Here is a 23,903-nt window from a genome sequence, read left to right as displayed (position 1 = left end):
TGCCTGTTTGCAAGATTTTTATGAAGGATTTAAAATATATGCTGCTGTAGGGCAGAGAGAGAAATGGATCAAATGAGATGAGCCTCACAAGAGTGAAATGAAACATGAAGCAAACATGCCAAGGTAAGATGGTGCAGTACACCAGTCTTGATCAGCAGGAGAGCCAATCATGACTGGATACGCTGAACACAGGATGCTAGCAGGAGGAAGAAATATTGACAGGGCAGGGAGTTTGCAGGAGGCTGCACTTGTGGGGGAAGACCTGTGCAGGATGCAGATAAAATCAGAGGAGAGGCTCAGGCTGCAGGGAGGGTAGGAAGGGCAGAAGCAGCTGGGTGGCTCCATTTCTACTGCCAGCTACTCTTCCGAGAAAAAGGAGGTGAAGGTGGGCAACAGGGCCGGGGTGCGGGGGCAGCCCCAGAGCTCCGTCCCGACAGCGCTGCCCTCTGCCCCCGGTGCGCAGGTCCAGCGACCAGGGAGGGAAGCGGGGCATAGTCGGGCTGCTCCGTGAGCGAGCGCTTCCGCGGAGCAGCCTTCCTCCTCCTCCTCCTCCTCCTCCTCCTCCTCCTCCTCCTCCTCCTCCTGTCCCTTCTGCTGCTGCTGCGGGGCCGCGTCCCGCCGCCAGCCCGGGCGAAGTCCGGGCGCTGGGAAAAAGCGGGAGAAGTGGCCGAGGCTGAGCTGTGGGCGGCGGAGGAGCTAAGATGCGCTGAGAGGGGGTGGTCGGCGGCGGGGGTGCACCCGGGGCGGGCGGCTCGCACCCGGGGCTAGGGAGTGAGGCTCACCCTGAGAAGAAGACAAGAGAGGGCACCCCGGAAGGGTAGGGGTTGCGAGGTCGTATCCCGGGAAGGGGGCACACCCGGCAGTTCCCAGACGCCCGCAGAGGCGCGCCGGCAGCCGCCGGGCAGTCGCCTGCCCACCTGGGGGGGCCGGGAGCGACAGGGGCACCCCCCTCCTCCGCCTCGTCTTTCTCTCCTCCCCTCCGCCGCCTCCTTCCCTCCCTCCCTGCCCGCCTGCCTGGGATGGTGGAGGGAGTCGGGAGCACCCGGCAGGGCGGCCCTGGGCGCGGGGGGCGGCTCGCCCCAGCCCCGGCCACGGCGCGGGGCGCGGTCCGGGGGGGGCTCCGCCGACTCGGGGTCCTGCAGCCCCCGCCGCCGCCGCCACTGCCGGTGATGGCCAAGGATGTCCTCGGAGGGGGAAGCCGAGGCGGCTGCTGAGAGCGGGCCGGGCAGCACCCCCGCGCCGGCGGCCGCCGCCGCCGAGCGGGAGGAGGTGAGCGGCGGCGGGGGCGTCCGCCCCGGGCCGGGGGAGACTGGAGGGGCAAAGGCAGCCTTGCCGCGGGGAGGGGTGCAGGGCGGTGGGGTGTGGGGAGCCACCGGCGGAGGTGCCCGCCTGGGGGTGTTTGCGACGCGGGGAGAACCGAGGAGCGCAGCTACAGCCCGCCCGGGTACCTGCAGCCACGGTGCGCTGCGCTGCTGCCCCGCCGCGCCCTGCAGTGCCGGGGCCGCCGGCGGGACCCCCGCGGCCGCCCCGAGCCCCCCGCGCCGGCGAGGCGGCCGCAGCCCGGCGGCCGCTGCTTGCGGGGTTTTACCGACGGGCCCCCGGCGCCCAGCCCTGCCCAGGCTGCCGGCCTCGGGGCGGCGGCTGGGCCAGCGGCTCTGCACCGAAACGATCCAGCGGGGGTGAAAGGGGGCCTGCCCAGTGGAAGTTCGGCTAAATGAGCCCCTTGGGGTTTGGCCTAGGAGAGCCTACCTCTTCCCTGGGACTTGTGAAATGGTCAAGGAGACTGCAGCTCTGCGTGTCACTGGTGGAGGTGGCCGGAGGGGCGCACGGAGCATGAGAAGGGGCTTGTGGTCTGGGGCTCTGTGCTTTCAGGTGTTTGGGGGTAAAGGAGGAGGTCATGCCTTTCCTTTTCCTTGGGGCCTAGGCACTCCTGTTGCCTAATCTGCAACAGAAAACAGTGGAGAAAATACAGCGTAATAGGTTTCTTCAGATCGTCTGTGAAATGCTTACTGTGGCCTTGCACATCATAGAGGGGGAAGAATGGATGTGTCTGAGTGTTGACACAGAATCCTGAGCCACAAGGTATTGGCCAGATGGAACTGCAGGGCTGTTTGACAGTGGGTGACAATGTATGTGCACTATCCTGCGCACTTGAGACAGCAAGCTGTCCTGCTTTAGAAATACCTGGGATTTTCTTCGATGCCTGATGTAGACTTTGCTTCCAACAGTTTTAACAGGTTTGCCATTTACGTCATGTAATCCATGTGCAGTTCATGGAAGCGAGTGAACTTTCTTCATAATATGGAGTTTAAAACGAATGTACTTGCTCCTAGGAATGCAGAGAGCAGCCTTAAAAAAGGCAGAGAAAATTGAAAACAGAAGTGAAAGCAGCCCTGGAACATTGCTGTGTGCAGTTAGTCTGCTTAAAGCTTTTGTTAACAGGTCCCATGGCTCATCGACAGTCACATAATCCTGTAGTCAAAATCCAGTAGCCTCAACTAAGTCTATGTGAAGCTGCAGAATACTTTCCCTAAAAGCAAATAGCAGTTTTTAAACTACCTATAATTGAAAATTGACTTTACAGCTCAGGTTGAAAAAACTGTCATCCATGGGTGAAAATTAGGGTTTTCTCCTGTTCGATTGCTTTTTAAGCACATGCGACACAATTCGCCATGAAGAGCTGTGGCTGGATCCAGGATACAGCTGGTGTTCCAGCAGTAGAGCACACCAATGTAATTATAGCCCTGCAGATGATCGATAGATATTTGATGCTGGAAGGGATCTTTTGATTTATTTGGTCTAGGACCAGGAGCTACTGAAGGCTTTCCAATGTATTAAGTCCACCATAAAAACATCTAAGCCATTTGTAGACATGAAAGCACTTGATCTCTCTGCTAACCACTACCTGTATCTTGCTTCATTCATCCTGTTCTCAGTTTTTCTTCTGTTCCAACACAAACATTTGCACATTTGAGTCTATATGTCAAATGCCTGTGATATCCTAACACTACAGTCCTACAATGTTGGTCTTTCCTCATGCCTTCCCCATCACCATGTAAATAGTCTTTCTGCACCTGGGCCTGCAGTGGCATGTAAATGCCCTGTATTGGTATTAAATGGGCATTTCATGGGCTCCTCTGTTAAGCCTTGTCATTTATGGATTTCACTTAGATCAAATGCATGGACCTAAATGGTAACAATGACTGAAAATTGCCTTTATTGGGTATTAAATCAATGTGAGATACAGCCCTGAGCTAGTAACAGAGAATGTGACTGAAGTCTAAGTTTTTATTTTTGAAAAAGGACAAGCGAAGGTGCAGCTGCAGAGCAGGAGGGAGAGCAGCAGTTCAGTTACCTGCCTCAGCCATTGCCCTCTTCTGCCAAGGACCACATAAGTTTCCTGCTGACTTTGCTGAATGTCAGAGCAAGCCCTCAGATTACCTGATGGTGTTCTGATTTGGGTTTTTTCTACTGAAACATTAATTTCTTGAGCTGAATGTCCGGAATAGGTGTTCTTTTGTTGTTAGTGTAGGATTCTACCATTCCACCAACTCTTGTGAAGAGGAATCAAGATCTTTCAGGGGAGGGTATGCAAAAGATTCCTTTTTCCAAATGTTTCAGCAGTTATTGCTGAAGATTGGTTCTCTGGAGATACTTGCCTTTGCTTTCCTCTCTCAAATAGCAGAACCTGCTGCTCTGTACTGCCCTGGTTAAGCAGTAGGCTGGCTATTTTTATTTTTACTGTGACAGCCTATACTTACGCTGAAGAGTTGATAGTGACTTTTCTTAATTTCTGACAACTTATAACTCAATAGGGAAGTGGTCTTAAATATATAAATCTTTAAAACTTAGTTGGAAATCGAGAGGGTTTTTTTTCAGGAAAACAAAGCTGCTCAGTACAAACCTCATTTTTTGTTTCCAAAGCCAAGTAATCACTGAAGAAAGCTGAAAGCAGCAGCTACTTGACATTTTGAAATATGTATTTGTCTTGTCTGTACTGGCAAAGTCAAACAGCAGTTGTCCGTGCCTGTTTTTATCTTCTCTTTCATATTTAAGAACTTAAAATGGGTATGACGTAATGTAATCAGTTAAGCTATTTAAATAAAAGGGAAAACCTCATGGGTCAATGTTCGTGAAACCCACAGTCATTGGCTTTCTGATGGAAATTTTACAGAAAAGAGGAACCACTTAAAACTGCCTCATTTGCCTCATGTTACCACTGCAAAACGCAACAGGGGCGAATTTGTAAAGTGGTACTTGTGGTCACAACAATGCCAAAGGGGTGTTACAAGTTAAGAAAACATACACAGTGCTTGTTTGCAGGCTACAGCTTTACAGGCTCTCGGGTCAAAAGATAGCTGGGACCTTTCCTCTTCAGTGTGCCACTGTAGACACACCCTCTGCTTGGGGCATTGACTCCATTTAGTTATCCAGCTTTTTTATCATTTTCCCCCAACATGTATTTTATTTGTCAAGGCTTATTTTATGGCATTGAAAACACCAGGCATAAAGCCCTTAATAACACTCCCTTTCTCACCTCAGTTAGCTTTAAATTGTCCCCATCTGTGGGCTAAGTTGTACCCAGGTGGATGAGAGGTTAAACAAAAGCTGCAGAGAGAGCATTGAGTATCAATCTCCAGAGAGGGGCTATTTCCTTGTAAACTTCTCCCTTGAAAAGCTGCACAAGGCACTCACACGACAGACACTGATGCCCAGAGAAGGGCAGGAAATGTGAGACATGATTCCAAGGGAAACTGCACTTTTCATTCTCCTTGACTCTTCCAAACCTCATGCAAAAACCTGCTCAGCTAATCCCCTGAGTGATAGGTGCTGGTTAGCCTGGTGGAAGGCTGTCACCATCCCAAGTGAGTATGATTGACCAGTTATCTTTTTAAGGCAAGGTGCATGATATTCCCCCTCTTGAACGAAGGTCAAATAGGACAGGCCCCTTTCTTCCCCTCCTGCCCTTGGTCTATTCAGCAGACATAAACCAAAGAGTGCTCCTTATTCCTTGTTCCAAATTATTTGTCTTGTAGAGACAAAGGAAAATGTCCATCAGGAGTGGCAGTATTTTTCATGATCCTACAGTTTCAGGCAGTATTTGCATTGCAGATTCTGTCATAAGAAAATCCATGCTGAGCCATTGCATCTTTTTTCTGCTTTTGTTCTTTTTGTTGTCCCACTTTATCTTCTGATCACGTGTCTGTTCTTGGTGCTCTGGAGTTGGCTGTCTTCTCTGCAGTTCACATGAGAAACTGTCAAGAGTTTTTTAAAAATAGATAGGAAATACCAAGTGAATGTATCTGAGCTCTGAAGGGCAGCCTGGGCTCCAGCTGTGTGGGCCTCTACAGACAACAGTCTTCTGCTCCTCGCCACTGTGGCTGAGAATGAAGTGAATTGCTCCTTCAGGCTGACTTTTCCAATCCCTCCAGCAAGGGAGTTTTCTCAATGAAGCACTGAGCTGCAGCAACTGTCGAGCTTGTGGAGTTCTGCTACTGGAGGGTTACAAGGACAATTTAGGCAAATGGATGTTAAATGTGTAGATGTCACTTCAGGGGAAAGGAACAGAGTAGATGACTTGGTAGTAGGTCCCCTTCAGACTTGGTTTCTAATGCTGTTCTTTCAGGTGGACAGACAGTCACCTGATACTGGTGGAAAAGCAATGCATCTGCACACTTTTTGGAAGCCCCAAATACTCTCCTTGTTCTCTCTTTCTTGCTTCAGAGACCCCAGAGGATGATGTCCCTCAAAGAGGGAAGTGTGGATACCAAGGATGCTTTGCAATCAGTGCAAGCCATTGCAAGAGTGAGATAGGAGGTATCTTCTCCCTGGGAATAGTGCGCTTTAATTCCTCTCATCTGTTTCTACACCTTGGAAGAAAATAGCTCAAATCATTGCCAGTGACCAGGGACTTTGTGGAAACAGAGAGTAAAATATCCCCAAGTAGTCCATAGTGAGTAGGGCTTGTTTCTTTGTGTGCCCTAACACACTGTCATGAGTCTACACCAAAAGTAGTGGCTGCTGAGCTATCATGAGCACTGTGAGGCCCTTCAGTTGTTAGTGACACTGTAGTGACACGGCAGATAAGGCTGTGTCTGAGTTTTCAGGAGTTCTACTTTTTGGATAAAGTATGGTTAAGTAGTTAATTAGTTTTTAAGTTCTAATAATGGAAAATATAGTTCACTTTCAGACTCCAATCATTCATTGTGCTCCTCTGAGCTTAAGACCTGTAAAGTTAAAAATAGCACATAGTGAAACTTTTCGAGGTCACAGTTGTTCTAACAGCTGTTAACGCCTCAAAACTGTAACGGGGCAGCTTCATTTCATCAGCACTGCACAGGGGAGCCACCCATGAGTTATATGTTACAGTGAGGATGCTGCCACAGTGCAGCTGGCTGGGTTTCTGCCAAGAGCACCGGGCAGGGCAGGGGTTGAGGCTGCCTCTGACGGCCACCCCTGCCTGCTCCTCTCTGAGTTCTGGCTGCTCTGCCCACAGCACATCTCCCCTGCAGTAAAAGCAAGGAAGAAAAGTGTCCTGCCTGAAACAGGCAAGACAGATGACAAGTGGGAAGGATGGAATAGCCTGGCTGTGCATGGCACAGGAGTCTGGCAGCCTTCCCAGTGTGGAGTTAAGGTTGTGAAGCAGTGTCTGATGTAGCTGGCAGCCTCTCTCAAGGTGCTGCACATGCCACTGGGAGAGGGGGCTCACACCCCCTGAAATGCGTGAAGTTTTGACCTCTGTGGTTTTACATCAGGTGAATAATGTACAGAGAATCCCAACTTACACAGAGCACAGTTCCTATACAGCTGAGGTGTTGCACATCCCAGTTCAGCATTCAGCCAGCTGAGGCCTTGTTCAGGAAAGACTGGTAGTACTGGGCTCAGGGAAGATGGGCTGGAAACAGCCACCGGCCGGTGAGAGCAAGGCCTGGCAAGGTAGGAGCTGACAGCAAACGGCAAAGAGCAGGTCACAAAGGGTCCCACTCCTGGTAAGGAAGCCAAGGATAAGTAATTGAGGTGACTGGCAAATATGGAGTCTGAATAACGTGACTTTACCAGGGAAGAGAGTGGGATCAGTCAGAGACTTCTGCACGTCATGGCTTTGGGAGAGAAGTGATTTGTGGTAATGGGTTTATGGCTGGAGGCCTTCTTCATACCCGTTTGATTGATTGCCCTTAGGAGCTGGCCTGAGAATTGTGGAGTACAACAGGCCTACAGGAACAAACCATGCCATCTCCCCCAGCCTGCAATGGGCAGAGGGAGCACAGAGCACCATGGAGGCAGGGGTGGTAGCATCTGCCAGTACAGTCTTGCCAGCATGAGAGTTCCTCTAAACACCAAAAATAAAGAGAACCACTCCCTTATGGCTTCCTGGAGATGAGATGGCCAGGCAAAAGTGCCAGTACCTGGTGGAAGAGGAGTGTAGTGAGGGCATGTGCTGAAAGGGTGGGGATGACAGAGGTGTTCCATGGTTCTCTGCAGGGGACTGCCTGTCAGCAGGCCAGGGCAGGAGCTAAATCCTCTGCTTCCCAGCACCTGGTACTCAGAGTGGCAGGGTGCAATGGCTCACTTCCTGGAGTGTGCTGCTGCAATGCTCATGTGAAATCACTTTATAAGTGCTATTTTTTCAGTGTCTTCAGGAGGTGTAAGAAAGTGTGCTGACAGCATGCCATGGGTCAAAGTCAAGGCAAGAAATAAAAGCCAGGTGTCCTGGCTCTCAGGATCCCTTTTAACCATTAGGTTTTTAAATGAATTTTCAGTGAAGTTTTCACCTGCTGTGCTGTCACATACTGCTGCAGAATGTGTCACAGAGAAGTGAGAGAGAGAAGTGATATTTATAATGAAAACTTGTTTCTCCCAGGGAAGCATTAGCTGCTGGGATACTCCCTTATCTTAACCAGAGCACCATTATAAAAACCTGACGGTGCTGAGGTCACAGCTGTGTTCAGCAAGGTGCAGAGATGGCTAAGCAAACTCCCCAAATCTAGCAGAGCAGCTGAAGCCTGAGTAGTGGCTGGGTGTTATTGCGAGGGATGCTCAGCTCAGCAGCATGAGGGACCTGGCATGGCCACAGCCTGAGCTGCAGCAGCCCAGCACCGTGGGGCTGGCACTGCCTCTGCTGAGGTGTGGTCGAAGGGCTCTGGCTGGGAAGTCACATATGGGAAGGCTGGAAGTTGACAGTTCAAATCACAGAGCCATGTTGTTCTGCTAAATATAACGATGGCATTGCAAATAAGGGAGAATAAAAATAAAACACCATGGTTCTGGGCTAACCTTCGTTCACAGGTCCCTTTGAAAGACTTCCCCAGACTTCACTGGAGCTTGGATCTGTCCTGGATCGTATTTCTCCTAAGGACTTGAGAGTTCCCTCTATATCCTTCATTTAAATCTCAAGGTGTTCCTTTAGACCAAGCAAAGATTAAAAGGGATTCATAATTATGAACTGTTTTTCTCATCTGCAAAGTCTCTAAACAGGCATTCAATGACTAGGCTGCAAACTAGAGAACTGGTGTGGAACTAACACTCCTCCAGTTTCCTCCTCACAAGGATATCTTTCCTGGCTCTCTGCTTTTTCCGCCAGAGAAACTGGTCCATAGCTGTTATCCAGCTTGGCTTTAGATCAGTCCGTCACTTCCCCACATTGAGACTGAGGGAAGGTTGGGCAGGACACAAGATCTGTGGCAGTGGTGAGAACACTAAGACACAGGACATGCTCCTCAAGGATGAAGAGAGCACTAGTGACCCTAGGAACCTGGGAGTGGGAAGGAACAAGATTCCATATACCACTGGACTGTGGCACTAAGATCCTGAGCTGCAGGCTGATGGTGTGCACAGCACAGGAGAACACATACCTGCCTGAGCACAGCCAGCCCTCTCTCCCTGTTTGCTCCTCTCTCACCCCTGGGGAGCTGCATCTCCTGGGTAAAGGTGGGAGCAAAGCGAACATTACAGGATTCCTGTTGAACCCAGCTGGGACTTGGACAAGCACAGGCTGGCTGATAGCTACTCTCCCCTTCTCCTGTCCCTTCTGTCCCCATCCCTCAAGGGCTGAAGCAGTGGGAGCTGGTCCCGCTATCCCTCCCGTTTTCCCTTGACTGGTGTCAATTTTCTCTTTATCTCAGCAAAGCCACTGGTAATACCAGTGCACCAGTCAGCAAGCTGCACCTGGCTGATCCCGGGGGCTGTGGTGCTTTTGTGTTGCCAGCAGCATGCCAAGGGTGCAGGGAGCTGGGTCTGGCTTTCACAGGATGGAGCACACAGCTGAGGATCACTCCACTCTGCAGCCACAGGACAAACAGATGGATGGATGCTGCCATCAGCCGTTTTTTAGGATGTCCCTGCAGTGTGGGAGCAGGGGCAAGGGCACTTGCCCGGACACCTCTGTGCAGCACGGCTGGCTGTGGTGGGGCATGAGGCGGGCTGCAAAATACCAAGTGACACAGCTACCTATGGCTCATGTCATTCACTTGGCCTTACTAATACAACAGTGGCTGGGAACCACATCCCAGGAGCTTTCCTGTGGTTATGTGATGCTTTTATCAGTTAACTGATAAGTGTTGAGGTAAGCCTTATACCTGTAAAATTTACCCCGTGTCTACTAGAAACCACCAATATTCAAGGCAGGGGAGTAGGCAATATGAGCTAAGTATGATGGGTGCTTAAAATGTAGAAAAAAGAACTGTTCTTGGAGTTACTGTCTTGCTCTGAGGCAGCTTGAACCCCAGCTTTCCTTTCCTGATGGACTCATACCCAGTGTTGGCATTACTGGGAAAAATCCTCTGTCTCCAAATAGGCTCTTCTTATTGGTACAGAGTCGAAAGCCAGTGGCAGCAACATCAGCAGTTCGGGTGGGAAAGCAGTAATTTTGTTAGTGCAGCATTTTGGTGATCTTGTAAAAAGCTGCCACAAAAATAGCCTTAATTTCTATTTTGTAAATGGTGACCATTTTGTTGCTAGGATTCCTTGGCACTGAAGATGGAACTGCACAGTTTTCCTTGGAGCAGGGTGTGGAAGCATCACTTATGGATGTGTTTAGGGCCAAATTCTTCACAACAATCACATATGCACCCTTGTATTGTCACGAGTGGCTTTCCCATCCTGCTGCAATGAGCAGCATATGTGTTGGCAGGGATCCAAATGTCTTTTATTTCTGGGATTTCCTTTAATTCTGCTTGGAGAACTCAGAAGTATCCTGCAGGACCTAATCCTGAATCTGACATTTTAGAGTACTGTAGCTCCTTCTGTCTTGACCTCTGCTTTCCTCCTGTTCAGATGCTGACTTGAATTCATGAGGATGATTGGTATGAAATAACAGACTGTCTTTGTGTGGTGTTTCAGGGGTGTCCTAGGATCTGAAATTCAGGTGGATCAGCAAGATTTGTGTCTTTTCATAGTTCTTACTTGTCCTGCAATAGGCTCGGCTGCAGAAAGGATTTAATGGCACCATTTTGTGCACCTGCCTACCCTGAGGTGTTCCCCCTGGCAGCTCCGCTGATGGAAGAAGGAGATTATGTCTCCGCCGGGATTTAAACAATGAGAAACCAGGCGATCCCTGCTCACCACAGGAGGGCAGTTGCCAAAGCGAACGCCTGAGCCAGTGACGCTACAAACACGTGGAGTGCATGATGCAGGTTCTTATTTTCAAACCCAGTAACAGCATTTCTGCTATGCATTGACATCATGGCCCCCGCCTGCAGGAAGTTTTTATTCTCACAGGAGTTTTGTGGCAGATGAGCAAATAGATGTGCAGCAACCAATCTGCTATGTGTTCAGGGACTGGAGGGAGATTATCTTTGATGCAAAATGGCTTTTTTTGGTTGCCTTCTATCCCTTGTATTTCCCTTTCCTTGCTACTGGCTCAGCAGGAGCTAGGGGTAATGGGCTTCTTGCCGTTCAAGATGGATGGCAGGAGGCATTTTGTTTCAGGCACCCCAGGAGGGGATTGATGAGATGACTGTTGTAATATCTCCCTTTCTCCTTACCAGGCCTTATTACTGATACCCCATGCAGTGCCCAGATTGGGTCAGATGGTGGAGGAGCACTTCTGCCCATCAGTACACCAACGTCTGGGTTAGCACAGCCTGTCAGGCTCCTTCCTCACTGTAATAATGAGCATCTGACCTAGGAGTTCATTTAGCCCTGGAAAGCAGTGAGAGGTGGCACTTCTCCTGCAATTGTCATTTTCCTGGTCACCCCAGACTTCTTAGGCTGGTCTTTCAGCAGGATCACCTAAGGAGCTGGAAGATGATAGCTGCACCCACATCTGTTGTGACTGCTTGGGGACAGTGGATAGAAATCTCCTTGTTCTTGCATCACTCCTGTCCACTGCAGAAGTGGTGAAGCCTTTTTCAGCACCAGAGGCTGGTCCTGGTGTCAGGGCTCTCTTCAGTTCTGATTAACAGCACAGCCTAGGGCTTGTCTAGCAAGGACTCAGTGGTCCTCTCTGTGTTGTCCTGCCATCAAGAGGTGGAACATTTTCCCCTGTCTTGACCAAGATTTCAGAGTCTGTCATAGTTAGAGAAAAAGCTCTGCTTTCATCCAGACTCTGGTCACCACTTGCCAAAGTATATGACTTGTGGTTATTGATTACTCTTTCCCTCTCAAGTATCATATTGGGATATATTAATCACAAGCATAAATCTATAGAGGCAAATTCAGTTATGACTGATGTTTATTTATCCACCGTTTTTTCTTCTTTCTTACCTGATTTAATCTCTTCTTTTGCAGTCCTCTGTCATTGTTTCCCCCACTCCTTTTTCCCCATGGACAGGAAGATTATTCTTGCTGAATAAGAGGGGAAAAAAAAATACAATATTAACTCCTTGTTTACTTGAGTAATCCCAAGATGTGGGGTCGTTTTGTTGTTGAAGACAGTAAAGTCACCCTGTAGCCCCAAAGTCAGGTTTGGCAGAAAGCAGGAGCATGCTGTGATGCCACATCCTGCTGAGACACAGCTGCAGCATTGACCCTGCAGCATGCTATCACCTCCATGGGAATCTCTGGTCTGATTTATCACAGCCCTATCCTACCCCCCAGGCTGTGGGGAGGAGAGAGGGGCACAGGTCTGTTTTTTAGAGAAGTTCCCAGCAGCGAGAAAGCAGCCATTCAGGAGTATCTGCTTTCCAGGTCATGGATGGGCCGGGATAACTGGTGGCTCATAGGATGCTTGGTGCTGTCAGGCTCAGTGCTGCCTCCATTCTTCTTCACCCAGGTCCTTTCTCTGGGCCCTCCTGCCCCTGCCCAGGCTGACTGGTCTCTGTCCTCACCTGCCAGCACCCTCCCCCTGCCTCAGTGGCACTGGCATTTGGAGTGTGTCTTGGCTATCCTTTTCCGTCTTTCACTTCTTCCCACCTTCCATATTTCCCCCTCATTTCTCTAATTCCATTCAGGCCATGTCTTTGCTATACTCTGTTTTCTCTCATTCTTTTATTTTAGACATGATAGTATTTTCCTTCAGCAGATTTGCAGCTCTTGAGGTCAGCCACCAAGGACAAACACATGTGGGATTTAAAAGGACAGGAAATGCTTTTGACATGATTTCCCCAAAGGAGAATTTTAATGCTTTTGAAATTGGGGAACACAGGTACCTGTCCATGAACCACGCACAGACAATCAAGCTTGGGCCCCAAACTGTCCACAAAACAAACAGAATAAATTCATGCTGCAGCAGCATATTTTCTGCTTATACAGCTCATGCTGGAGTTTTCAAGGAGACTGAAGAATAAAATCTAACAGAAGATGAAAAAGTCATTTTGTCAATAGACACATATGGAGAAATAGCGAGGATAAGGCAAAATTATAGATCAAATGTTTAAAGAACATGACTCCAGATTAATTTGGTGTATTTCCTCTAGGCATCACAGGCTATTTCTCCCCCTTCTATTGGTGTCAGTTTGGCAACTTTCAGTTCAAATTTATTGTGCCAGTCAAAATTGGCAGGGGACAAAACAAGAGTTTTTTCAGTGTCACCATAACCATTTGCATGCCATGAGCACTACTGAGGCAGCTAGGAAGAGAGATGCTCCAAGCCCACACTGCTACACAGCTACTTCTGGAGTAAAATACAGCTACTGATGAAGGTCATACAGTAACAGCAAGCTAGGTGATAATGTGCTCTACTGAAGCTTTGGGAGGGTTTCTTTTAGTATGGTATGCAGGACTGCTCATGGAATTATTCCTGGCAGTGAACACTGGAAATATGAGGAGCACCTCAGTGTCCACGTAATGCTTACAGCCTTGTTTTTGTGATTGACACTTAGCTTTGTGAAAACAGTTGTCTTTTATAAGTTAATGGGGTATTTAGCCATTAGACTGGCAGAGTTCTGCAGGAATAATTACCACATTTGACACTGTTCACTGGAATTAGGCAAAACATCACTGCTGGTAACATTTGCAGTTGGCACAAACATTTGCAGGCAGGTCTGTAATGGTGAGATGAGCACAATTCTCCTTAGGGATCTCCTTCATTTGATAATTTAGTTACTCAGTCCAAAGCCAAATCTGAAGTTACACATTTCAGGGTGGAGAGTGCAGCCAGCTTTTCAGCTGTCCTCAGAAACAGTGACTCAAAAAATACCTGGGAGCCAAGGGAGTGAGAGGTTGAACATGAACTCCTGGGTTGTTGCTGGGCAGAAATCTGCAAATGCAACCCTTGAAGACAGTAAAAAAGGGGGAATGAGTGGGAGTGGAAGGTGATTTTATGTTTTGGTATGATGCCAGTGAACTAAGTGCTGAAGTCCTGTATTTATTTGCAAGGTGCAGACTTAAGAAGAATCTCAAGGTGCTGAAGAGAGAACAGAGCACCAGAAAGAGCTAGAGCAGTGAAGTAAAGGACTTGAAGACCTTGGCTGCTTTAAATTTTCTAAAAGAAGGCTAAAAGATGTCATAATTATAAGGGAGAAGTATCTTCAGAGTGAGAAGGCAGTCATATGAAAGGAGTCTTTCATCACTTGGAGAGTGGGCATCCTCACTGCCATGAATGGGGCTGAAGTGAGGCAAAATTAACAAAGGCAATAGAAGTTCATCACCAGAACAAATTTCAAAGGGAATTGCAGGTTCTTCATTTCTTTTAGGTTATCAGTTAAAACAGAGTGTCTTTATGGAAGATGAGCTTTTACCAGCCACTAGTTTCTGGGCTGTCCATAGGATGGTAGAGTGCAATTGCATTGCCTGTGAGATACCGGAGCTATGAGAAAGAAGGAGGCATAGTGTCTCCCAGTCTTAAGGTCGAAATGTAAATTGGGTTGTAATATAAGCTGAACCTTCCAGACCCAGCATAACCATGCAAAGTTGGTAGGAGAAATTTCTGTGACTACCTGTAAGGGCTGAAGAACTGTCTGGTTGTTTATTCTCTAGTAAGAACCGCTGCCACTAGTGGATGGCTAGTGGGGTGAGTCCTGCTATCAGGCACGCTTGTATCCAGAGGCCAGCAAAAGCAGCCAGCCAACACTGGCAAAACAGAGGCACCAGAGGTTAGGCATTCAAAAACCTGGGCTGGTGGAATCAGTCTGGATGGGCTTCTCTGAGTGTGGCCCTTCCTCCTCCTGCAATGTGGGGAGCTCCTTTAGAAGAACAGGGATAGCCAGATCACCTTAACTTGTGCTTTGAGGAATTAATTTGTTCTATGTACCCATCAAGAGAAAGGGGACCTAGAGTTACAAGCACAATTTGCTTATCCAGAAATGTATTGTTCTCATTCTTTAGCATCAGTGTTACATTTTGAATATGCCTTTTAACAAAAAAACAGAGTTTGAGGCAAAGTAATTTTTTTTCATTCTTGGCCACCCCCAGTGCAGTCACTTTCAGGCTCACTTAGCCTAGTTACCACCTACAACTTACCTACCAGTGTCTTAAATCTGGTCACATGTGAGGAGTCAGGGCATGGGTCAGAGAGCCAAAACCCTGGCCACCAGGCCTTTGCTCCTGCCACCAGAGCACGCTCGGCTCCAGATGTTAAGCAGGGGATGTGCCAGGCTGTGCGTGCCCCCTTGGCTCTCTCTACCCCTTCACACTAGGCAAGATCAACAGCCCAAATCTGCACGTTCCTACAACACGGAGCACGGTTAGATGGTTTTAATTATGGTTGCTGCAGCCAGAACCTGACCTGGCTGCTGTCGAGCCAGGAGGAGTTGGGTGGGTATGCCTGTGCAAAGGAGGCTCCACCTCAGCCCTTGCAAACGTGCTTTTGATCTGGGGCATCTGCCATCAGAGGGTGTTTTTGAAGGCAATTGCCTTTTCAGCCACTGCCTGGATGTTTTATCATTTGCAAGCTAAGTTTCTTAAAGGAGAAATAATCAAAATGTTGCCAGCCTGGAAACTCCTGTCTGCTACAGGTGTCAGTTGAAATTCCAGTTCTCCATCAGCAGCTGGGGCTTTCCAGACTATTTTCCAGCAACTGTGGCCACAAATTAAATAGCATCTATCATTTTAGTGTCTCAGAATGCTCCACACCACCAGTCAGCAAACAGACCATATGGAGCTGACTGAGTGGTACACAGGTCCTTTGCTCTGTCTGAGCTTTCTGGAAATGATGGGTCAAAAAAATCAAACACAGAGCAGCACTGTGGGGCTGACTGACTGCCTGGGGCCAGGGACAGCTCAGGGCAGGCTATCCCTAAACCTTGTCACTCTCCACAAGGTTCACAGCACAGACACCCACAACCCTCCCTGCACATACCACCTCTCTCTCCTGGCATTTTGCTCATTCATGCTGAGATCTACCAAAGAATTTGGAAAATATTTTTTGGTTACTGCTTTTAAGTGTGAATTTTGGCCTGTGATTATGAATAGTTTTGGTAAGAGTTTCCAATCCAGTCAGGTGCAATGAGAAGGGAGGCCTCTGAAAGCAGTTCAGCAGCATGCCAGAGATTAGCAAGATGTTATTTACAGCGTGTGTATTTAACACAACTTGAAATTCATAAACAGTGATACTGACAGCTCAGCTGTGCTGCTTCGTGGCATTCCATCCAAAACAGGAGATCTTTACGATTTGTGCTGTCATCAGAGCAGGTTGGGACCTTTTAGGTGAAACATTTGATTTAACAAATCCATTCCTGTTCACAATACATGGCTGTAGAATCACAGAACAGTTTGTGTTAGAAGGGACCTTCAAAGATCCCTTTGTTCCAGCCCCCTGCCATGGACAGGGACATGTTTCACTAGACCAGGTTGCTCAAAGCCCATCCAACCTGGCCTTGAACACTTCCAGTGACGGGTCATTCACAACTTCTGTGGGCAGCCTGTGCCTCATTTAATCTGTCAGGACATTTCTCAGGTCAACGCTGGAAGCAAAGCCCAAAGCAAAGCCCTCCGCAAGCAGGAGAGGGAGGACAGCTCTCTTGGTTTGGGTTAGAGAACCAAGCCCTTTAGTCCTAGCTGGTGGACAAAGTGTCTGGCAACTGAGCCTCCATCTGTTCTAGTCTCTGTTTAGCTCTGGCTTTCTGTCAGGCTCTCTGTCTTTTCTTTCTTCAATTATGTTTCTCCATGAAGATTTTCCAGGGGTTATGCTTCTATTCCACATCAAAACAACACAGATGCCACAGCATTCCTCAAAGGATGCAACTCCTGTTCACTGGCTAGCCCAAGTTATCATGGAAATTATTAGTTTCCTTAAGCATTTATTGTACTCATCCAGAAATACAAGCTTGCCCTGTTTCAATCTAAAACACTATGCACGGAAAGGAGAAAATTCCACACAGTACCACAAGCATCATTCTTGTAAGAAGGTGGTATGTTAATTAATAAAGTCTGGGAGCACTGGTTTAAGATGTTAATGAATTTGTTGTGCAGAGAGAGATGAAAAGATATATTTCCTTATTAGATTTTTAAAATGTCTGATACCTTTATTGTAGTTATGTTGTATTTCATGTATTTCCTACAGTGTTTCTAATAGTATAATTGTGTTAGATAATTATTTCAGCAAAGGGAAGGAGAAATAGGGGGTTACAGGCCAGATAAAACATGGTCAGAACTTGAAATAGGCAGGACAGCTGTGGGGGTAGACCCTGGATGAGAGATGCTTTTATAACTGAAAACCTGCAGAGACTGGGATTTGCTTAGGAACAACAGCAGGAATGACACAGTGGGTCAGAAAAGCCAGGTGAAAAAACTTGTGTATTTTACCAAAGGGTTTTGAACATGAAGGCCCTGCTGAACTGGACTGGTAGGTGTGTGAATCAGATGTGGCAGTGGGCTCCATGGCTGCATATCTTCACTAATGCAAAGAGGAGAGAAGCTGCCTTTTTTGCAGTCTGCAGCGACAATAGTGGAGAAAATCTGTCTTGGGCTGATCCAGCCCTTTCAGTGCAGTGGATTGAAGACCATTTTTTAAGTGCCTCCAGAGGATGCATACAGAAATGTCATCTTGGACCTGCAAACCTCTACTGCCAGCCCAGCTGGGTGCTGCTCTAGGACTGGTGGAACCAGAGCTATCTCATCCCCCAAAGGGGAGATGGCATTTCACAGAGATAAGCACATTAGGAGGCATTTGCCCACTCTGATATGGCCTCTGATAGCCAGCCACCCTAACCAGCAGGGCTGGCTGAACCACCCCTTGGGCAGAAGCCAGCATGTGGGTTGTAGGTTGGACCACAGAGAGGTTGTTAGTCAAGACAAGTGAGATAAAGGGAAGGTGGGATTGCAGTGCCTTTGGCAAAAAATGCCCTAACTGGCATGGGACAGCCTTGTTGCCTGGCTGTGCCCAGGGCCAGGCTGACAGCACTTCCAACAAGTCATAGAAAAAAATGGGGTTCCTCGAGCTGCATGCATGACTTAAGCACTCACCTTGCATTAAAACTGACTGCTGGACACTTTTGGTGGGTCCACTGGCCCTCTCCGTTGTGTGAACTGTAAGCGATTTTAAATGAGAGGTACCTGTGGAAGCTTGAATGTGAACACAAATTCATGCGTTAGGATATCTTCCTGCTGGTCCTTCTGCACAATCTCAGGACCTGGAGTAGAGAGATGTTAATGTTTAGAGTTTTCTTCACCTCAGAAAACCTTCAGAGAAAAAAAAATAAAAGGATACATTACAATTTATATTTTTGCATTACTGTAGAAGTTAAAAACTAGTTTCATGTCAAGAAGAGACAAAGAATAAAAGTCAGTAATTTCCAGTGGATTTCCCATGAGTCAGGAGAGCCTGGGGCTCTGACCTGGGGTCCAGTGTACAGCTGGGGCAGAAGCCTACATTGGGGCAGTAACCACACTGAGACTGAGCAGTGGGCATTTGACAAGAGTTTCAAGAGATGAAACTCTCCATGACTGCACATAGACTGCACATAGGGGATTCACTCCCAAAATTTCTCTAGTTATTTTTAGCTGATTTAGGGACTGCCTGAAGCCACCTTGTGGCTTTCCTCTTAAGTTTCCTGCAAAAGGCTAAGAAAAACAGCCTTATTCTTACCAATACTGAGATTTTTTCACTGCCCTATCTACAGAAGTTATGTACCCTGTACTTTATAACCCACTTAGCTTCTCTATATCTGTTTTAGCTGATGTAAAGAGAATACAGAAGCCAGAATACAGCCCAGAATAATTATGCTTTATTCTGACACATGTGCACGTGCCGAAGTTTTGGGATAAGAATATAAATTCTTTACAGATTCCTTCTGGATGCATCAGGAAGAATCCAGGGCCAGGTTCTGCCCTACATGCCTGCAATTGTATACTGGTGTAGCTTCCTAAAATCAATAAAATTACTCTGCACTTACACAGTGTAAGATTAAAAGCTATGAAATCAAAACCAAACCCCATGAAATCTAGTTTTGCAGTGTTCACAGCAAGTTGTAAAACCCTCTATGGTTACTTAGAAGTGGATTTCTGTCTCAAAAAAAAAAGCAAAGTAGTATTAAATCTGACCCTACAGCCCTGCAAAGTTAGATGTCAATGATTCCATCTCACTGAGGAGATAGCAAACTCCTCTTACCAGTGGTGCCACGCTGTTACTTCCTGAGTTACAAGATGCTGCTCCTTAAATTCCTTGCTGGTTCAAGATCACTTAGTGAATCCTAACTGCTGTAGGTCCAAGATAAGCTTTACTGGGGGAGAAATTTATCTGTGGAGAAAGAAAGAGAAGACATTTCCTGAACCTAGCATCTGTTGGCATCTATGGAGCAGTTTGATGCATTGGAGGTGGCCCCTTGGGAGAAGGAGTAACAGTGTGCTTCTATTTTTGCATGAAATCAGGCTCAGCAGAGAGCATGATGATGCATGAGTATCAGTGTGTATCTGCTTTCTCACTGTCATTTCCTCAGTTAGGAGAGAGGCAGAGGATGGCAGTAACAGAAGGGATGCAAACAGCCCTCCTCATTACCTGCTAGGGCACTGGGGGTCTCTCTTCATGCACTCTCTACAGACAGACAGCTGCCAGCCAGTGGTGTAACTCCTGCTGCTGCTGCTCTTTGCAGGGACACAGCTCTGTTTCCACTAGCTGCTTGGTTCCATTTGGCATTTTTCTTTATAGCTGAACATCGCATGACAATGCAGCTGATTCACTGCACCAGGGCTGGGGTAAGGACTGCAATCATGCCCTCTCAGGGGACCAAGTGAGAGTGCAAGAGTGTGAACCCAGCTCTGCTCCCAACCCGACTTTTGGGACTTGAAAGAGAGGGGTATGCTGTTTTAAATATTCACGCATACACCCTTAGCTTCAGCACTGAAGCTTTCAAGTATTTTAGGTCAGAGCTAGTCTAACCAGCCTGAAGCAATGCTGCATCGTGCTGTAATCTTGACAATTTTTTCAACTAAATGTGCTTGAATCTAGTCATTTTCCCGATGGCTCATCTCCAAGAAAATTGTGTCGATCATTTGGTAGGTTTCAGGGTTGGATGTGAGTCAGCTCTGAGTCAGGCAGCAGCTTTAGCTGCGAGAAGTGCTGGTCCTCCTATGCTGGCACAACCTGTGGAGCCGCAGCTCTGCGACAGACACTGCTCCCGAGCCTCCCCAGCAGGAGCCTGTGGGAACTTAAGTACGGGGCACTCTCAAAGCAAAGGGGCAATTCCACAGCCCCACACTTTTGGCTGTTCACCTGATGTGAAGAGCTCTCGACCTCTGAAGATGGCAGGGTGTGTAAATGGTGCTGCTGCAGGCAGGGAGAAGGAGATGTGGCCCTATCTTGCCCCTGCAGAGATGTCCGTCTGACCGGGGTGCGGGCACAGTGAGTCACTGCTGCATGAACAACTTCCCTCCCCAGATCCAGAAGGAAGCAAGGAAAGAGCTTTGTCCAGAGCCTTCTGTCCCTGGCAGGGTGTTTCTGTTTATATTGACATTTATATTAAGTAGGGAGGTGTCCCAGTCCTCAGGCAGTCGAGAGAAAAGCCAGACACAGTCGTGAAGGCAGCAACCACTGTGTGTGTTGTGCAAAGCAGCGTGACTGATGGGTTCCTCGCTCTCTCTTTGTCTTTCTCTCCCCTTGCACGGCGGTGTGATTGAAGCAACGCCCCGTGAAACAGTCCCTGAGTGCTTGCATGTGCCGAGAGTCCCACTGGAAATGCCTCCTCCTCTCCATCCTCATGTATGGCTGCCTGGGTGCAGTGGCCTGGTGTCAGCTGGCCAGAGTCACCAAGCTCAGCTTCGATAGCTCCTTCAAGGGCAAGTCTATGATCTACCATGACAGCCCATGCTCGGACGGCTATGTTTACATCCCACTGGCCTTCCTCTCCATGCTGTATGTGGTGTACCTGGTGGAGTGCTGGCACTGCCACGTCAAGAGGGAGCTGCAGTACAAGGCAGATGTGGACAGTGTGTACGAGTGCATCAACCGCATGCAGCAAGCCACTCCATGCATCTGGTGGAAGGCCATCAGCTACCACTTCGTACGGCGGACCCGGCAGGTGACCCGCTACCGCAACGGTGATGCCTACACCACCACACAGGTCTACCATGAGAGGGTCAACACACACGTGGCTGAAGCCGAGTTTGACTACTCTCACTGTGGATACAAGGACATCTCCAAGGAGCTCCTGGGCTTGGAGAGCTATACAGCCACCAAACTGAGGTTCACCAAGTGCTTCAGCTTTGCCAACATTGAGTCCGAGAACTCTTACCTGACTCAGAGAGCTCACTTCTTCACGGAGATTGAGGGGCTGGATGACTACATGGAGGTGAGGGAAGGCATGCAGCTCAAAAATGTGGATTTTAAAGAGCTTATGATGGCCTACGGAGACCCAGATCACCTCCCATGGTACGTGTCCCATTATGCTTTCTGGGTGGCAGCTATCCTGATGATTTCCTGGCCGCTCAGGGTACTCATAGAGTATCGGACTGCTTACGTCCATTACCACGTGGAGAAGCTGCTGGGCCTGGAGTACACGGTGCCCACGACGGCAGAGGAGCCCTTGTACCGGTACCGCATGCCCCGGGACACCACGCAGGACAGCACCGAGCTGGAGTGGCACATCTGCACCAACCGGCAGCTGATCCCCAGCTACTCGGAGGCCATGCTCATGGACCTGGCCAACTCCCCGGCCTACAACAGCTACACGGTGTGTCGGTACGGCGAAACGGCCCACGGCTGTGAACGCTGCAACCGTGCCTCCAGCACCTCCTCCATCTTCTCACGCCACGCTTTCCACAGCTGCAGTGGCAACTCCCGCCTCTCCCTCAACACCAGCCGCTTCTCCCTCTGCCGCATCCATGGCTCCCACAGGACAGGCCTCTGGAGGAGCCGCAGCAGCAGCATTGCAGACCGGGCCTGCCAGGATGAGCAGTGCTGCTCCTACTCCAGCCAGCTGGCTGTCAACGAGAACCCCCCAACCTACCACGATGCTCGATTCTTCCCTGTCCTGATCGTGCACAGGCCAGAGGGGCAGGACCGGCAGCATTTCTACGTCAGGCGTTCCTCCTGTCTAGAAACCTCTCTGTGATAGGCCTCCATGGTTACTTGGCTCCTCTGCTCTGGGGCAGGGATTGCAGAGGTGACACCAGTGGGGAGTCTGCAAGCATCAGTCTCTACAGCAGGTCAGCAGGACAAGTTTCAGCTCTTCCCCCTGCCATTGCGAGAGGACATAGAGACTGACCGACACCTAACCTCATTTCCAAGATTCTCTCCCCCTCCACCTGATCTCCCAAGTCTTTCATTCCCCATTCCTCTCATTCTTTCACTCTTCACCCTTTCTCTGCTCCTTGATTCCCTGCCTCTCCTCTCCTCCCATCCCACTCTCATTCTTTTTTTTACATTTCAGTCACAGCATTTGACTGTTGTGACTGCTGGAGGATTTTAAATGCTTGTGCTTTGCCAGTACATTTGCCCTCCTAGATGCTTTGCAAGGTACGAAGCCCGGATAGAGCAAGGCACAAGGCACACGGCCAGCCAGAGTCAAGTCAGAAGGAGAATTCAGATCTGCAGGCACTGAGTCACCTCCTGCAAACCCCAAACAAGGTGCTTTTTTTTATATTTTCCCTAGCCTTTTTTTCCTCTTCTTCTGTCATTCCTTCTCTCCTTTGTTCATGTTCTTCTCTCATTTTACCCTCATCTTCCCTTTTTTTCAGTTCTCTCACTTCTGCTTTCCAGTTTTTCTGGGGTTTTGCCAGTGAGGAGGATATCTTTCAGGATGTAATTATCTTCCATTGGGCAAAAGTGGGGTATTCACAGAACAAATGTCACTGACTGCTCACACATCCACAAATGAGGCCCCTGAGAAATGCTGAGGACTTTCTTTCAGGAGCAGTGACATACACTGATGCAGCAAAATGCCCTTTCTCACCTTGCCCTGCCTGGTCTGCAGCAGAGACACTGGTTAACCTTGTCCAGCTCCACCCCAATAGGAATCGTTGAGAGCCATAATGTAGACTAGTGCCCTGTTAATGCCACTATTTTTAGGAGGGTAGGCCTGGCTTGTGGTTGTTTCATTCCTTCAACTTGAGCACAGTAGCGCAGGCTTGACAAGGGGAGAGGGGCTGGAGAGGGAAAGGTAAATATGGTATTAACCCACCCACAGAGAGTCTGGAGCTGTTAGGAAGCTCTTCCACCCACAGTGTCTATTACAGCAGTTGTGGGACTGCTCTACATTATTTCAGCTTTCTGTGTGCCCTGGGGAGGGCTTTTGGTCTGTAGCCCACTCCACCTTCCCAGGCGAGATGTGGTGCCACCCGAGCCCCAGGCAGGGAGCACAGCTGGGAGCCAGCCCCACTGGCCACTCCTGCTGGGGCTCCAGGCTCTCCCTGCAAGGCTTCCCCTGGTGCAGGTGTAGCACTTTCCAGAATTAGTCCCAGCCTCTCCGAATCCAGAAGGTGTCTGGTCCTGACAGAGCATGCCACTGCACTCTGGGCTGGGGGCTCTGCCCTGCTGGCCTGGCCCCCTCCAAGGGCCTGGGGCTGGTCGAAGGAGCTTGTGGCCACACTGAGGACCCACCAGGGACCTCGCACCTGCCAAACGTCCGTCCCACGAGGGATGGTTGTATGCTGAGCAAGCTCCATACCACTTTGTCACATGGCTGGTGGAGATTATTGTCCACTCTGACTCACAGGAGAATGCAATACGATCGATCGCAATACATACAGTCACTTTCAAAAACAAAGTGTTGTCTCACCCTACCTTACAAGCAGGTAAGAAACTGAGCCCCCAGAGGGGCTGGCAACAAGTGCTTCCTCCCAAGTCCATTTTGTGTGTATCAACATGTAATATGAAATTTGTAAAGTCATATTGATATGTGTAGATTATATGTAACTCTGCATACTTATGTGGTGATTTCTTATGGCATTGACTGTTGCACCATGTTAAATACAATTTGGTTTTGTTTGATGAGTCTGTTTCGATGTGCTCTGTTTATTCCAACACCAGAAATGGAAACATTGGCAATACCTGGCTAACCTGCTGCAAATGATGGCACCATCAGAAAGGTTTTTAAAATTCTTATGAGTTGATCTTTTTTAAATGTAAATACTTCATGTGTGATTTATGTGAC

General features: G+C 48.6%; 1 protein-coding gene across 2 annotated transcripts; it reads left to right on the top strand.

Moving 5' to 3' along the window:
• Positions 1 to 20: 20 nt before the first annotated feature.
• LOC125328067 (transmembrane protein 151B-like) lies at positions 21 to 23,740 on the top strand. Of its 2 annotated transcripts, none has more exons than XM_048308281.1 (2): positions 21 to 123; positions 20,433 to 23,740. In XM_048308281.1, exon 2 carries the CDS (start codon positions 20,466 to 20,468, stop codon positions 21,861 to 21,863), a length of 1,398 nt encoding a protein of 465 aa, XP_048164238.1. In that variant the 5' UTR covers positions 21 to 123; positions 20,433 to 20,465; the 3' UTR covers positions 21,864 to 23,740. The 2 variants fall into 2 exon arrangements, with proteins under 2 accessions (XP_048164238.1, XP_048164237.1); XM_048308280.1 differs by lacking the exon at positions 21 to 123 and adding an exon at positions 778 to 1,269.
• The last annotated feature ends 163 nt before the right edge of the window (positions 23,741 to 23,903 follow it).

Source organism: Corvus hawaiiensis, chromosome 6 (assembly GCF_020740725.1).
Source record: "Corvus hawaiiensis isolate bCorHaw1 chromosome 6, bCorHaw1.pri.cur, whole genome shotgun sequence".
NCBI lineage: Eukaryota > Metazoa > Chordata > Aves > Passeriformes > Corvidae > Corvus > Corvus hawaiiensis.
Note: the sequence above shows the minus strand (reverse complement) of the source record. Positions and strands in the feature narration are given on the sequence as shown.